Source organism: Glarea lozoyensis (assembly GCF_000409485.1).
Source record: "Glarea lozoyensis ATCC 20868 chromosome Unknown GLAREA7, whole genome shotgun sequence".
Taxonomy (NCBI): domain Eukaryota; kingdom Fungi; phylum Ascomycota; class Leotiomycetes; order Helotiales; family Helotiaceae; genus Glarea; species Glarea lozoyensis.
The window spans coordinates 1,048,599-1,064,029 of record NW_007361002.1 but is presented as its reverse complement, the minus strand read 5'-3'; the positions used below and the strand labels follow the sequence as shown (position 1 = coordinate 1,064,029).

Genomic DNA, 15,431 nt, shown 5'->3' with positions numbered 1-15,431 from the left:
TCAACACCGCGTGGTAGGGTTGCTTGTGCAGTGAGCATGCTGTACGGTCCGTTCTTGAAAAAAGGATGGCTCCATGGTTGGCTGGGGGTTCTTTTTGGAAGTGGCAGGTTGGTAGGTTTATTGGTGGCGTGGGATGGAGGGACGGATTGGGGATTGGTCATGGACTAAAGGGGAAGCTGACATTTGGCGGTTACGTTTGGGGATGGATGGGTGATGACGAGATGTGTGAGGGAGGGAGAGAAGTAGAAGCAGGAGCAGAAGCAAGTACTGTGTGATAGGGTGTTTGGATGCGTAGGTTTGGTAGCTGGGATGGGTGTACTTGATTGATACCTATGCTTTGGATGGATATTTTTAGGTGGTTGTCAAGGTTTGTTACGTGGGTTATTACCAGCGATATAACTAGTATTAGTGTCTAAGTCACAACCGTTCTTTTGTGTCTACATACTCTGTTACCAGTTCCTACCATAAATCAGCCTACTAAAGTCCCATAATATATCCATAACATATCTTCAAGAACATTGACGAAGAGACATCTCTTGATACGTTTATCCTCGGCAAGTAGTGGGGGATGGACGAGTGATTAGATGTGGCTGTATGGCAGACGAAATGGAGACGTGAGTCAAAATCGACCGGAATCATGATGCCGATGTCCATCCGAAGCAAGATTGCAACTAGGTCGAGTCTAGTCTGTTTCCTTCGAATCAGTATAAATGTCGCTCACTTCGGTTTGTCGAGGTGTGTGAGCGGTAAGGTCGGTCGGTACGGATGTACACTTGAAGATGGGACCTGAGATCTCAAATGCATGTCTCGGCTGCCAGCCGAAACTACGGACATCATATGCAGGCGAGTTATTGGAACTCACAGGCTGAAGTGACATTTTAGAAGTATCTCTAGGTAGACACTTTGATGATTCATAGTATTTGCTGAAGAACAACTGAGATGTGTTGCTGGAAAAATAAGTTTTCCCAGATAACTAGCTGCAGAACAAGCAAATCCAGACCTTCTGGGCTCACACTATACGCTGCTGCCAACCCGTGATTTATGCAGCGGGTGTCGGTTCGGGTCGCCGTAGCCAGCCGCAGCAATCACACCTGCTGGTGACCCTTCCCTTCCCCTTCCCTAGATCCTGCTCTGGCCAACCCACTCTTCACTCACCCTCCTCTGGGAACCTTGGAAGCTAGCGAACGACGTCCTTTCACCTCTCTGCAACGCCCGTATCACGACCACTTCAGACATTCACGACACCACACTTACCTCTACGACACGGCATGAACATGGGCGATCAGTAACCAGACGAGGCAACTGTCAACGTCCTCGTTCCCTCCGCCTTCTCGACTCGCCACTGTTGTCCTTGAGACGCAGTGCACAACGATACACGTTGTACCCGCCCCGGACCAGGATCAACCGAATTGATTTCTGATTAGCAACCAGCCTCGTAACGAGCTACTTCTACAACACGGCCACCTCCGAGTCTACCTCCAGTGTATTTTTGGTCGACGGTACATTTCGCCGGTCGAAGTGACGATATACTCCTCTTCTCTCACGTAGTCCGAGGTACGTCAAGCAGCGCTCGTCAACGCTGCTACCCGCTTCTTGATGACGGCCTTGTCGAATTCCCCATCGTCCTCTCCGAACGGCCTGCAAGAGAAGCGGAACTTCTCTGGCTTCTCGATGTCGAACAAAAGCAACAATGGCCATGGCCACAGTCCATTTCCCCAGAAGCTGAAGAACTTCTTCAGGATAAACAGCTTAGGAAGCAGTGAGAAGGAAGGGTCATTGAAGTCGGAAAGCAAGAGTTCATTCCGCCAGTCGAAGTTTTTTCCAAGCGTAGGCAGGAATCGATCAACAACAGTTGCAAGTGAGGGAAATACGTTAGATGATGCTGTCAGTCCGACGGCTCATGCAAATCCATACTTCGCTCATCAAGGTCCCCCGGCTCTGCGCCATCACAATGAAGGTTCCGTTCCTCCGAGTCCCCCAGATACTCCAACGCTGAAGGTGGATGCCGTATCAGGTGCGAACGATCAGGCCACCATTGCTGGAAAGGAGGAATTGGCAAGGAAACTGAGGAGAGTTGCAAGTGCTCCCAACGCACAAGGTTTATTTTCTTCCGGTAAGGGAGAGGGTGATCGACCGGCAACAGCAGAGCTTGGTAAAGAACCATTGGCGCACAATGCAAGCACTAGCATGCTGGCTTTAGTGGATAAGACTGGCAGTCCGAATGGCAATTCTTTAGGAGTACCAAATGGACATGATGGATTAGCACCCCTGCAACCACCAAATATGCGAAACATGGCCTTCCGAAGAACATACAGCTCGAATTCAATTAAAGTTAGGAATGTGGAGGTCGGTCCATCAAGTTTTGACAAGATAAAATTGATTGGTAAGGGAGACGTGGGAAAAGTGTACTTGGTGCGAGAAAAGAAGAGTAGCAGGTTATACGCGATGAAGGGTAAATATGGACTCGTATATTGAGGGAGTGCAGTTAGCTAACATGTCCCAGTATTGAGCAAGAAGGAAATGATCAAACGTAACAAGATCAAGAGAGCTTTGGCGGAACAAGAGATCTTAGCCACAAGCAATCATCCGTTCATTGTTACGCTATATCACTCTTTCCAATCAGAAGACCATCTGTATCTCTGTATGGAATACTGTAGTGGTGGGGAGTTCTTCCGAGCCTTACAGACACGTCCTGGAAGATGCATACCAGAAGAAGATGCTCGGTTCTACGCCGCAGAAGTTACTGCTGCTTTAGAGTACCTACACTTGATGGGATTCATTTACAGAGATCTAAAACCAGAAAGTACGTTTTGTTGCCATTAATTCGATGTTGGATGCTAACCTCACTAGATATCCTTCTTCATCAATCTGGACACATAATGTTGTCTGACTTTGATCTTTCCAAACAATCCGACCCTGGAGGAAAGCCAACCATGATTGTCGGCAGAAACGGTACAAACACGAATTCCCTACCTACGATCGATACCAAGTCCTGCATAGCAAACTTCAGAACAAACTCTTTCGTTGGTACAGAGGAATACATTGCGCCGGAAGTTATCAAGGGCTGTGGACACACGAGTGCCGTTGATTGGTGGACCCTGGGTATACTGATTTATGAGATGCTTTTCGGTACCACGCCATTCAAGGGCAAGAATCGAAATGCTACGTTTGCAAATATTTTGCGTGACGATGTTCCATTCCCAGAGCACTCTGGGTCACCTCAGATTTCTAAGTCAGTATATGAGTTCCTATTGACACAACCTTTTAGCTAACCATCTGGGACAGTTTGTGCAAGTCACTCATTAGAAAATTATTAATCAAGGACGAGAACCGTAGATTAGGTGCAAGAGCTGGAGCATCAGATGTGAAAGGACATCCGTTCTTCAGAACGACACAATGGGCTCTTATTCGTCACATGAAGCCCCCAATGATCCCAAATCAAGGTCGGGGCATCGATACAGTAAATTTCCGAAACGTCAAAGAGAGCGAGAGTGTGGATATTAGCGGGAGTCGTGGTTTGGCCCTTCCAAAAGGAGTTCCGCTTGACTCTGGTTTAGCTACACCAGGTGCCGAAATTGTGGATCCATTCGAAGAGTTCAACTCGGTGACCCTACATCATGATGGCGATGAGCACCAACACGAGGATCTGAACAACGGACGTTATGATGGCCGATAAGCGCCTTCAACTTCGATTGTGAATACAAATTTCGAGCCTTGGCTCATCAAGTTTGTTCTTTTTGGTCTTGTTACACTAGATATTGGGAGATGAAAAGTCTGCGAGAAGTCACTTTACTATTTTGCATCTATCACGACGAGGAGGTGGTCGTCACCAGACTATCCGTCCCTCCTCAACATCGCATCGCCTTCGAGGAGATGAAAAAAGTTGGCTGAGCATGTTCTATACTATTGCTCTCTGCATTGTAAATAGGGTTTTATGTCATCTGCGGGAGACAGGCATAAGTTTTTCAATTGTCTTTTTTTCTATTTGCGTTTTTTTCACAAAGGTTGAGGGCGCATTATGGTATCACCAAGCTACAGGGTGTTTTTTTGTCTGCCCATTACAACACGAGATAAGGAGTTTGTTCAAGCTGAGTGTTGGTCCTGGTTTTTATTGGCGAACAGATGTGTGAGAATTAAAGGATTACTTTGAATTATATTTGAGTCTGTTAATGTTCATCTGTGAAATGGTGCTGAATTGTGATGTTCTGGTAAGTCTTGGGAGATCAGTTCGTGAGGAGGGGCTAGACGAATTATCTACTTTACAACTTGGATGTCATCCAGCGACAATTTGGGCGGAAGTTGTAAGCCCGAAGTAAGTTGTTGCTAACACAAAAAAGAAGAGGCGCCGACGGTAGAAGGTTGGTATTAGACAATCTGACATCCTGGATTTCTCATCACACGATTCGTTATGTACAAGTCAATGCTCGTTTCTCTCGCGCAAACATGATTCTTCTGTGACCTCATCATCCTTTGGATTGTTCTATTCCTGATTCTGAGTGCGCACGACTCGTGGTTGGAGAGAAATGTAGTTGTAAGACATGGACATATGCATGGGATGAGAGGTATGTGATGGATTAGAAATGAAGGGGCATGGAGGTCAAGGAAGCAGGAAGGATTATAAGTCTGAGGATTGCTGCTTAAACTTGTGGTCGATATGTTGGGCGTGAAAGAGGAATGGCGGCTATTTGCACATGGTCTCGTTTGATGCACTTGCGAAATCTGATTATCTCGGGTTCATCACTCCCTCAACCACGTTTAACATACTCATATCACGGCTTTCAAATTCAAAGTCGAGAACTGGGTGTGATTTAACTCTGTGCGTTTTTCGTTTATGTCTAAGGAATTGAGGTTTGAGTGGCTCCCATGTCGTTGATGACCTTGAGTGGATACGGACATAGCTAGATCACGAGCTTTAGTTGCGAAACGCAATTGTTTACATTGGTGGGGAGGTATTGAGTTCGAAATCAACTGAGTGTAATTGATTGAATTGAAATTGATAAACTTGCGACATCGTTGATTTCGATGGAGGTGATTTGGCGTTGCTGTAGTTTGTAGGGTGTAGATCATGACAGCGGGAAATACTTGAATCTGTCTACACTATGAGTCTACAGTTTGCTCAAACAAAATATGTCGAGGGTTCAAGAAGTAGTTCACAGCTGCAAAATACTCGTGCATTGCCTTGAAGATATTTCTCCGTTAGTTGCGAGGAGGAGGAGTACATTTTTCGGATTTACCAACACCATCTGCCCCGCAATGGATTCTGGCGATATATGAATGCTTTTGCAATTGCACGGTTCAATTTTATCCCGAGACGTATGCTCTGAGAAGCGAATCAGTGTAGACGAAGAGGTGATACTGACGCAGCTAAGTGACGTTGTTAGATTTAGGAGTATGAAAGCCTTATTTAAAGACAAGCATTCCCGAGGAGATCAATGTGCTAGCTCTATGCTGCTGGGTTAGTGGTGCTATATGGACGTAATTGCCTGTGGAAAAAGGCTTGGACGCTGATTTCATTATTTTTTCAACAAAGTCTGGGACATTGACTGTTGTGCTGAAATGAACAAGGTAAATCTCACCTTCAGAATAGAAAAGTCTCGGCTAACAGTTTTCATACAAGTACCCTTTGCTGAAGTAGAGACCGTCAGCCGATGCTGTTTATCGTTTCTTGAGCATGTGAATCATAGATACGGAACAAGTACAAATAAGAAAAACTTCATCAACTTTTTCAAAGGCATAAATCCAAGCCATCATCGAAATCTTTTGACGTAACACCTCGAGTTGCTGATAGAATTAGCGGTCACGTTTAGGACGCAACAAGCGCTGGCTCGAAAACTTAGACGTATCTCACCGAATTAGACAAACTGCTAAGAGATTCCAAACTGAAAATGAAGAACAAATAACCTTGACTCGTCCTCTCATCAGCAAGTCACGCTCCTCAAGGCGATTCGATAGCTCGAGAACTCAAACCCTCGCTTAGGCAGGTTCCTTCCCCTTTCGGATTTTGAACGCCACCATGGTAAATGTTGCGACATGCAACAAAACTGCAGCTTCTTTCTACCAGAAACGTGGAAGCGAAATTGTGAACATTTTGATCTGTGACTCTTGCATAACACCGAACTCCCCTATTTCCCACAAACCGACCTATCTCACGACCCTCAGCGACATCCACAGCTCTCAAAACTACCAACCCCACTTCGGGCATCCACCCTCTTTTCAGCTCGTCCTCCCTCCCATGTTCAACCCGTCCGCTGTACAACCTAAGGTCGCAGTGCGAGATGCAACAAACACACATCACGTCTGCTTTCAGCTGTGGATATCTGGGGCTCTTGTAACGGGTTGTGTTCGTTTGTGCGTGTGGTGACATTGATGGGTGGGTGGTGTGATGGATTTGCGCCACTGGAGATGAGTGGTCGGTGGTGGCGGGTGGCGGTGTCAGGGGAGTATTGGGTGATTGGGTTGGGCGTTTGGGGGGAGGGTGAGAGAAATTTGGAAATTAGTGATTTGGAGGAGATTGAGTGAGGTAGATATGTGGTTTGGATTGTTGATTTTGTTTTTGAGGTTGGTTGAGATGTTGCTGACTTCAGGGGCTTCGCTTAGGTATGACAGGCGAGATGCATAGGTACCGGGTGTATTAATTCGATTTTCGAAGAGACTCAATACTGCAAAATAAGTGAGTGTCTTGTAGACCATTTCTTTCAAGTTATATACAGGTATTAACCAGATGTTCTGGAGTAAGAAAGCTACATTGGAAATCCGAAGTAAATCTCCACAGGTGTTCGCTAATATCATACCACTTTCAATTCGTTCTGATTACATTTATTTTGAGGTGTCAACAACATATCGTCCAGCGATCTTGCCCTCGTGCATTAAATCGTAAACCTTCTGGAGCTCTGATAGTCCACAGGTCTTGTATGGAGCCTTGATCAGACCACGTCTGAAGAACTCGATGGCCTCAGCAGAATCCTTTCGGTTTCCGACGTATGAGCCCTTGATGGTAATCATCTTGATAACTGATTCGAATACAGGAGCTCTGAGGTAAGCACCTGCTGGGAGACCAATGGCGACGACTGTACCGCGTGGTCGTACGTACTTTGGCACAAGTTAGTTACGTGATTTCTGATAAACATTGTATGAACATACCTCAGCAGCTTGCTGGAAGGGCTTCTCGTTCACAGCAACTAGAATGACTGCATGTGGTCCAAGTCCATCTTCAGTAGCAGCCTTTACGTCGTTGACGATGTTCTTGCTCTTGGTGAAATCCACAAAATGCTGTGCACCGAGCTTCTTGGTCATATCTCTCTTCTCGTCCCCACCATCAATGGCAATGATATCAAGGCCCATAGCCTTAGCATACTGACATGCTAAACTTCCAAGACCACCTCCTGCACCGACGATGGCGACGCTCTGGCCAGGTCGAACTCCCGATTCTTTAAGACCTTTATAGACAGTGATACCGGCACAAAGGACTGGAGCGATGGCCTCTAGATCACACTCCTTTGGGATACGAGCCATGTGAGCTGCCTTTGCAATACAGTACTGTTGGAATGTCCCATCGACTGTATACCCGGAAAGAAGAGCTTGAGAACATAGTGGCTCGTCAGCTTGCTGACAGAAACTGCATTGGAGGCAAGATCCATTAATCCACTGGTCAACATTTAGCGAAGGCTCTGGTCTTGAATATGAGGGCAAATATGAGGGTTAATATGACGACGACCATGACGGACTTACCTTGACTCCTCCATAGTCACCAATCTCGATATCTGTCACTAGATCCCCTTTCGCTACAACAACCCCAGCCCCCTCGTGCCCACCGACTAAGGGGAGTTTTGTCGCTAAAGGCCAGTCCTGACTGAATTTAGCTCACTTGTTGTAAACTTCACTAAAAGCTTAACTCACTCCATTAACAGCGTGGAGATCAGTATGGCACACCTTCACAAGTTACTTTCGTCAGTAAAAGCTAAACTCACAATTTACTTCGAGTCGGTACAGAGGGATGCGTCTGTATTCAAGGGCTAGGTATAAAAACAAAGTGAAATCTCACTAACACCCGAGTATTTAATATTGATCAGAACCTCATCTGGTCCTGGCTTTTGAACAGGAATCTTCTTGTACTCGACAGCTTTTTAAAACAATAATATCAGCTAGGGTTCATGAAGTAGCGAGGTTGTATATTTTTTCGCTTACGTCCTCCTGTTTTATGGATAACCTGCGCCCATTGCTCTTTTGGAATATCCTGTGACATGTTGATGATGGAGTGTATGGAAATTCGGTTGGGAGGTATTGTTGAGGTGATTGAAATAGATTTATCAATTTTGTTTACAAGAATGAAAATTCAAAGTAGGGTGGTAAGCTCTTTTATGTGTCGTTGTTGTAAACATGCCACCGGAATCTAGCTTGTCTACCCCTCTCTCTTACGAGGAGAAGCTGGGTACGTACACACTAATGCATAGTATTTACTATCCATCTTGCCGGCCATGGGTGGTTCGTCTTGGTTTCCGGTGCTCCAGGACATCAAATCTTGGTATGGCAGTAAGCCATTGCTCCTCACCAAGACCACTCTTGTCAACCATTGCCCTTTTCGTTTATTTGGTCGTCGAAGTAAGCTCCGGCAGGTTTTAGTGTGATATTTGATGCAAAGAAGAGTATGGAATGAGGGGTATTGTAGGCCAGTAATTAAGACGGGGGCGGCCGTGTTCCGCTTGACAGGAAGTTTATTGTAGGATACGTAAAGAGGAAGCTAGGTCCTTTCGGTGCACGAAGGGTTGTCTTTCAAGTTTCTAGTGACTGTAGTGGAAGTCTAGAGCTTTCAACGCGCTTTCCGTGAGGATATGTGGTGTGGTACGATAAATACAAGGCTTGAAGGTGGCGTGTTGAGTAACAGATCGTACGGTTTTCGTCACTATCCATGGATTGCGCATCCAAGCTCGCTAAACAAATATCTCAAGCCACAGGTAGATCCTGCAACTCTAAATCTTTGTGACCAGAATATAATTTCCTATTTGAGTAGAAGAGGGGTGAGTTTGAGGGGTTGACACAAAGTACTTAGCGTACTTAGCTAGCAGTGGACCCTCCAAACTTAGTTCAATGCGGGGAAATAGTCTCAAGGCGAAGCAGACGCAGATCCTAAGATCGCTTTGTGCTACCGTAGGGCATGTTGGGAGCTTGCTGGAAGTTGTTGTTTCCTGTAAATTACTTTTCGAGATGTTTTGCTGGGTTGCGGGGTATGGAGCTTACACGAGTCGTGTATTTGCGTTGCAGCATCTGGTGTAGCTTTTTGATTTGTGCTCGTCAACCTTCAAACTGGATTGACTGAGCCATGTAGCTGCAAGATTAGAGTTTGAGCTTCCACATCTGAATGATTTCGGACGGTCGGAAACAAATGAGGCCCTGATTCGAAAGTTGGAGTGCATTTCCACAAGTGTGTTCGCCGTTGTGGTTCCGTAAGACCACAGTAATACTTTTGGACGGACGATCGGAAGAAGCATCGTTGCAAAAATCTCGTATGATGTTGAGGCCGTCACCAACGCGTTGAAGCGTGCTTAGGCGTTTTAATATTATTTTCTGTGTTAAAGCAGCAGGGCGGAGTTGTTCGTGCTGCCTTGCCAGATGCACTTCAAGAGAGCTCTAGCCCAGTGGTTATCGAAGGAGAAGAGACTGTTATATACATAATTGCTCAATACCTCTTTGGATAGTCTGAATAGCAATTCGAGCACCTTGATGGCAGTACACGTCCAATCACGCCCAACTCTTGCTGCGACTCGCTAATAAAAGGAGGTCTTAAGCGATGCTTCGGGATTTCCGTCTCTTCGGCTTTGCTTCTCTACATGAAAGAAGATATCAAATCTACGTTGTTAATATTCAAGTTGTGAAGGACGTGAAGATCCGAATATATCGCCAGAGGTTAAGGAATTGAAAACACAATTATAAAGACGCTATCTCATTCATTTCATATCATTCAGTTCTAAATTCGTGTGAGCATGAACGCTTTTGTTCCCACCATGTCTATCAATTTTCCCACCCTCGAGCGTCACTAAAAATCTTGGTTATCTCGCCACTTCATTGGGAATTCATAGAGACAAATCATTGAATAAAGCGCGATCGTGAAATCAACTATGAACCACCTGGTCCTCCTAATAACGCAAATCTCCGTACAATGCTAGGTCCTATTTCGTCATATTCGGCCTGTAGAATGTTAGTATCGTATGTTTAAGCACATATAATTAACTCAGCTAAAACATCTGCTTACCTTTGTATGACAGTAGCTCCGGAACTCTGGTGTTTGTCCCAACAAACTTCCTCCAAACCACGGCCCGTGCCGTTGTCTCTTGTGTGATATCACTTGTACATCCAAACCCCCACTTTTTGCGCCTCCACTCTTAGCCTCACTTGCTCTGATTCTGGCATCAACAAGGTGCTTGATGTCGCGCTGTAATCTACGACCAAAATCCTTGTAGAGTGTGCTTCCTCCAGAAAGAACGATATTTTTGTATAATCCTCTGCGAACATCGATGGGAGAAGATTGAATAACACCGTCAACGACTGTAGGAAGAGGTGTCAGAAAATCAGAAGAATAGATTTCAGGGTTGAAGAAGATCTCCGGTGCAAGGAATCGCTCATATCCAACATCCACAGTCACTTTGCGGCCACCAGGCTGGGTAACGAGATGCTTCATAAATCGACTTGGATCTCGATCAAATCGCGCAAATTCCTTGACAATATCTGGACTGACGTAGCAGTACTCTTCCTTGATCTCGCCTGCTGTTTTCAATGAGGAGTCTGGCTCTCCTCTGTCCCGAAGAAGAGACTGGACAAAGTATGTAATGTCACGTCCAGCGATAGGTATTGACTTGATCGAGGACCCAATAACGTATCCTTCTGCCACTGGAATAACATGCGTTACACCATCTCCAGAATCGATAACAGTTCCAGTTAATGATCGATCAGAAACTTTAGATGACGTCCAGGAAGCTGCAAGAGCAAGTACGGCCTGGACTGCAATATAGAGGCCGGCACAGTTGAAGGATTCGAACATGATCTCGGCTGTGTTTTCTCGGTTTTCAGGTGGGTTTAGAGGCTAGAGGTTTGTGGTCAGCAAAGCCAACCAAGGGAGGGGAGGCTGAAACACACAGGTTCGGTGAGGAGGAAATAATGATCTTCAGGTTCCACACGGAGATACTTGAATATGGAATTCGACCAGAATCGCTCCATATGGTCCCAATTCTCTATTTGACCGTGTCTAATAGGATAGTGTATGCCGTAGCCTAGAAATATTAGCAACTGCCAGATAATATTTCATCTAGAGTATAACGCACCCGGTCCGTTTGCTGCCGCAAGAGCCTCATCTCCAATAAAGAAGTCGAGATCCTCAGTACCCCGTTTCATTGACAAGTGCCCTCCCGGTCCAGCCCCACCGGTTAGATAGGACGGTTTATTGGCAACTGCGGGCCTTCCTGAGCCAGAGCTTCCTGCACCTGCCGCTGGCCCTTTGGTTGCGATCGCAGTCGGGAAGACGAAAGATGGAGAGTCATTGCCTGCAAAGCCTACATTCCAACAAAATCAGCGCAATTTCGTTCGGGATACGAAGGTAAGCTCACCCAGCTTCGAGAATCCAGTTCCGCTGTAGGGTGATTGTTAGCATAGATACAAAGGCAAAAGGAAGCTGAGCCATCTGATCGTATGGAGCTTGTTGGGATGGGTGACATACTTGTCCATGACAACGGCTGGAGTTTGGGACGCCATGATGCTGGAGAGCCGTCGCTCAAAGCTTCAGCTGCACCAGAGATGTTATGCGACGAGGTCTCTGGGCAAAGTTCGAGTCAGAATTGTTGTTGTCGTCGTCGCTGGTCCTCGAAGTTCCTAGTGACGACCAAGTGGGCAGTGTGAATCGTTTAGGTTCCCAATTCAACCTATGACAACCCCGCGTCTCCGAGTCCGCCGTACTTCGTACTCTGGTGGATAGGAGGCACGTGATGTCACTGGTGTGGTGGTACGGCGAGCGACTGAGCCCTGGTTGGCAAAAAGACGTTGGAAATAGACGACTGTGGTTTGTCCCTTCCGCGACATCATCTACCAAATAGAAAAACAGACTTATGCTCGGGGAGAAGAGGTGACAAATCCGAACTGATATCCGACTATGGCAGGAACCATTAGGAGTCGGGCAATTGTGATGTGACATAGGATTTTACTTTTCCGGCTTTCGTCCTCTGCTACCACATCAACATCCAAACCACAATATTTCCAGGACCGCCTCATCCTTCATCCATTGCAGTTTTGATACTGCAACACACACTCGTTTATTTTCCACACGGAAACCGTACATGTTTAGCAATTGACGCCGTTAATATTTTACCTTCGTTTCGAATCGAATCTTTTCCTCCATTGCCGGCTGAAATTGTCTACACTGTTGTTGTGAACGACATTTCACAGCCCGGAAAGGGGGAATTGGATAGGACCCATCCTAAGAGTAGGCGACTGATTGGCAAATCTGATTGGCTCTGGCTGTTCACTGACTAGACTGTCTAGATTGGCTAGAGATATAAATTGTTTCGCCTGTCTTGATTTGGGTTCTCAAATTGTCTTCATAGGACGACCTCCGAGCTAGTCACGCAACCAAATTGATATCTGTAAAGATTTGAAGAAGAAACGGACTCGGCAGACTTTTAGATTGTTACAGTACCCATCTTCTTGCTAGTACGCGTCCTACAGATCCTCACGTTGGTATCTTCAATTTACGCCTCTCTATCATCGACCAACGTCAGCTTTCCCGGACAATAGTAGGATCTTTTTGGGTCGCTTCCACGATTCTACCACCACACTCTCTTCAGCCAAATGGATCACGATCTTCAAAACCGCCAACCTCGTATCTCGAACAAAATCCACAGCGCTCGATCGCGTCTCCGTCGATTTTCGCAAGCCCTACAGATTCCTTTTCGTAAATCACAAATCTTCGACCCCATATCCATAACTTCACCTTCTACCAACAACCCAACCCAATGGTCGGATGTCCCACAACCTTCAGAAATGTCCTCATCTTCTCCATCTTCGGACTCGAGTGGTGCTAACATGAGTCGAGTCATGGACGGAGCGACAGAGAGGTCGACGAGGAGAAGCCATCAATCACAAACAAGACCTGGGATCTCTGCAATATTTGTACACGCTGGCGCAGGTTACCATAGCACCACTAACGAGCACATCCACCTTGGCGCTTGTAATGAGTATGTTCATCCAACCAGCAAATCATGTTTTTGAACATTTTGACAAGTCCCTGCTGACAAACCACAGTGCTGCAAGAATGGCCATGAAGTTCTTGAAAGCTGGCGGCTCAGCCGTTGACGCTGTTGAAGCTGCGATCAGAGTACTAGAAGATAAGGAAATCACAAACGCTGGCTACGGAAGCAACCTGTCGATCGAGGGCATCGTTGAATGCGATGCTACTGTAGTTGACCACTTGGGTAGAAGTGGTGCTTGTGGAGCAACAGGACGTAGGTGTACTTCACTTTCTATTACATTCACAAGGCTAATCACGTTTAGAAATTCGGAATCCTATACACTTAGCTCGAGTGATCCTAGATGCCTCGAACAAACCGCTATCGCTCCGAAGGGTGCCGCCAAACCTCCTTGTCGGCCAGGGTGCAACAGATTTTGCTTATGAACAAAACATTCCGGTTGTACCACACAGTATGGTTGTTTCCAAAAACGCCCGCGACAGGTTTCTCCGTTGGCAAAGCGATCTGGTCCGAGCAGAAAAGGGTGCGGCTCGTCTAACGCCTGGAACTTCTAGTCCTGCCAGCAGCCACGGTGAGGAGGATGTACTTGATCGCGAGTATGAAGAGAGGGTTCGTGACCAACAGCGTCGGGACCATATGAATGCCATACTCCACGGGACTTGGAATGAGGGGCAGCCCGATTCGCCTCAGCCTTCTCCTTGTTTGGAGAAGATGCCAGTTGAGCCTATTCCATGCCCAATTTCTCGCCAAGCTCCGGTCTCTACTCCGCCAACATACAATGATCCATGCAGCAGCGCCACAGCACACTCGCGCAACCTATCTCCAGATAGCTCTCCCTCGAAGCGTCCCCGTTACTCGAAAGGCCAAAATGAAGGTCACATCCGCACGCGATCATTGCTGGGCCCTAATAATAGTAGCAGCAGTGATCTATACAAGTCCGTCGCCGACACTCGCATGAATTACAATGAAGTCGACATGACGCAGCAAGCCCGACCTGGTCGCAACGATGGCCCAACCTCTCCCACCGATAATCCATATTTAGGCGATTTTCTTCCGTCTCAACCCTCGTTTCAAAAAGATGCCACCGACGCTCTATTCCATTCTCTAAACACAGCCATAGATGAGGATATGATTACAGATACTGTAGGCGCTATTGCTATCGATATGTTTGGTAACATAGCTGCCGGCTCATCCTCTGGGGGTATAGGTATGAAGCATCGCGGACGTGTTGGGCCTGCTGCATTAGTTGGTATTGGTACAGCTGTCGTACCGGCAGACGAGAGAGATCCCGAGGGCATATGCGTTGCAGCTGTCACCAGTGGTACCGGTGAACATATGGCGACCACCATGGCTTCTCAAAAATGTGCCGATAGACTCTATCATAACACAAGACGTTCCCGCGGTGGAGCTGATGTTGAAGCAACAGAGGAAGAAGCGATGGAGTCTTTCGTAGTCTCAGATTTCATGGGCCACCCTGGGGTCAGGGGCAGCAATTCCGCAGGTGCTATCGGTGTGATGGCTGTGAAGAAAACTCCATACGGTTACTTTCTTCACTTTGCACACAACACCGATTCTTTCGCGATAGCTTCGATGCACTCAGATGAGAAAGATGCAAAGTGTGTAATGTCTCGACTTGGGGACCACGGTAGCGTAGTTCGAGGAGGACGAAAAATTCGGTGCTAAAATGCCGCCTATCACGGTTTTCCCTACTCTGTTCACATTTTGCTGAGCTCACAGACTACGCATCCAGATACGCTTTAGGGTATCCGATATTGCTTGGGTAAGGCGCGGATAGATTATTATTAGTTCGGATTATGAGCTCATGACTGTACGGTACAGGCGGCTGAATGGAACATCTTCAGGCAAATGCAAGACTGATTTGACGCGGCGAAATCGTTGCAGGAGGAGGCCTGGAGAAATGACTCACTGGAGCTGGAGAGAGAAAGTTCCCTAATTGGTGTATATACCCATGCTTACTTGGCTGACATCAATCAACCTATGTTACCTAGCATAAAAGTTCCCAGAATTTTAAGGCGCCTTGCAATTGCAGAACACGGTTATTGATTTGATTAATAAATCGATGTAGATACCACAAGGTCTTGCTTTAGGTACATTGTGGTGGGGACTCTCTGCTCCAAGTGCTGTGTGAGAAATGAAGGCAAGACCTTCTCTCCTGCTGTGTATTCATTACGTCGGCATTGCTTG

General features: G+C 46.5%; 4 protein-coding genes across 4 annotated transcripts; 2 read left to right on the top strand and 2 right to left on the bottom strand.

The window, feature by feature from the left end:
- Nucleotides 1-1,596: 1,596 nt before the first annotated feature.
- Nucleotides 1,597-3,676, top strand: GLAREA_01542 (Protein kinase-like (PK-like); the record flags this gene model as incomplete). The annotated part of the gene is made up of 4 exons (XM_008088758.1): nt 1,597-2,452; nt 2,504-2,803; nt 2,851-3,232; nt 3,286-3,676. The coding sequence occupies 4 exons, from the start codon at nt 1,597-1,599 to the stop codon at nt 3,674-3,676; spliced, it is 1,929 nt and encodes a 642-aa protein (XP_008086949.1).
- A 3,140-nt stretch (nt 3,677-6,816) lies between these two features.
- On the bottom strand, nt 6,817-8,242 carry GLAREA_01541 (GroES-like protein; the record flags this gene model as incomplete). The annotated part of the gene is made up of 6 exons (XM_008088757.1): nt 6,817-7,089; nt 7,141-7,644; nt 7,729-7,845; nt 7,897-7,929; nt 8,046-8,119; nt 8,185-8,242. The coding sequence occupies 6 exons, from the start codon at nt 8,240-8,242 to the stop codon at nt 6,817-6,819; spliced, it is 1,059 nt and encodes a 352-aa protein (XP_008086948.1).
- A 1,868-nt stretch (nt 8,243-10,110) lies between these two features.
- GLAREA_01540 (Actin-like ATPase) lies at nt 10,111-11,739 on the bottom strand (the record flags this gene model as incomplete). The annotated part of the gene is made up of 6 exons (XM_008088756.1): nt 10,111-10,182; nt 10,247-11,074; nt 11,128-11,261; nt 11,313-11,540; nt 11,595-11,617; nt 11,705-11,739. The coding sequence occupies 6 exons, from the start codon at nt 11,737-11,739 to the stop codon at nt 10,111-10,113; spliced, it is 1,320 nt and encodes a 439-aa protein (XP_008086947.1).
- A 1,089-nt stretch (nt 11,740-12,828) lies between these two features.
- Nucleotides 12,829-14,909, top strand: GLAREA_01539 (N-terminal nucleophile aminohydrolases (Ntn hydrolases); the record flags this gene model as incomplete). Its single annotated transcript, XM_008088755.1, has 3 exons — nt 12,829-13,214; nt 13,282-13,481; nt 13,531-14,909. 3 exons carry the CDS (start codon nt 12,829-12,831, stop codon nt 14,907-14,909), a joined length of 1,965 nt encoding a protein of 654 aa, XP_008086946.1.
- Between the last annotated feature and the right edge of the window lie 522 nt (nt 14,910-15,431).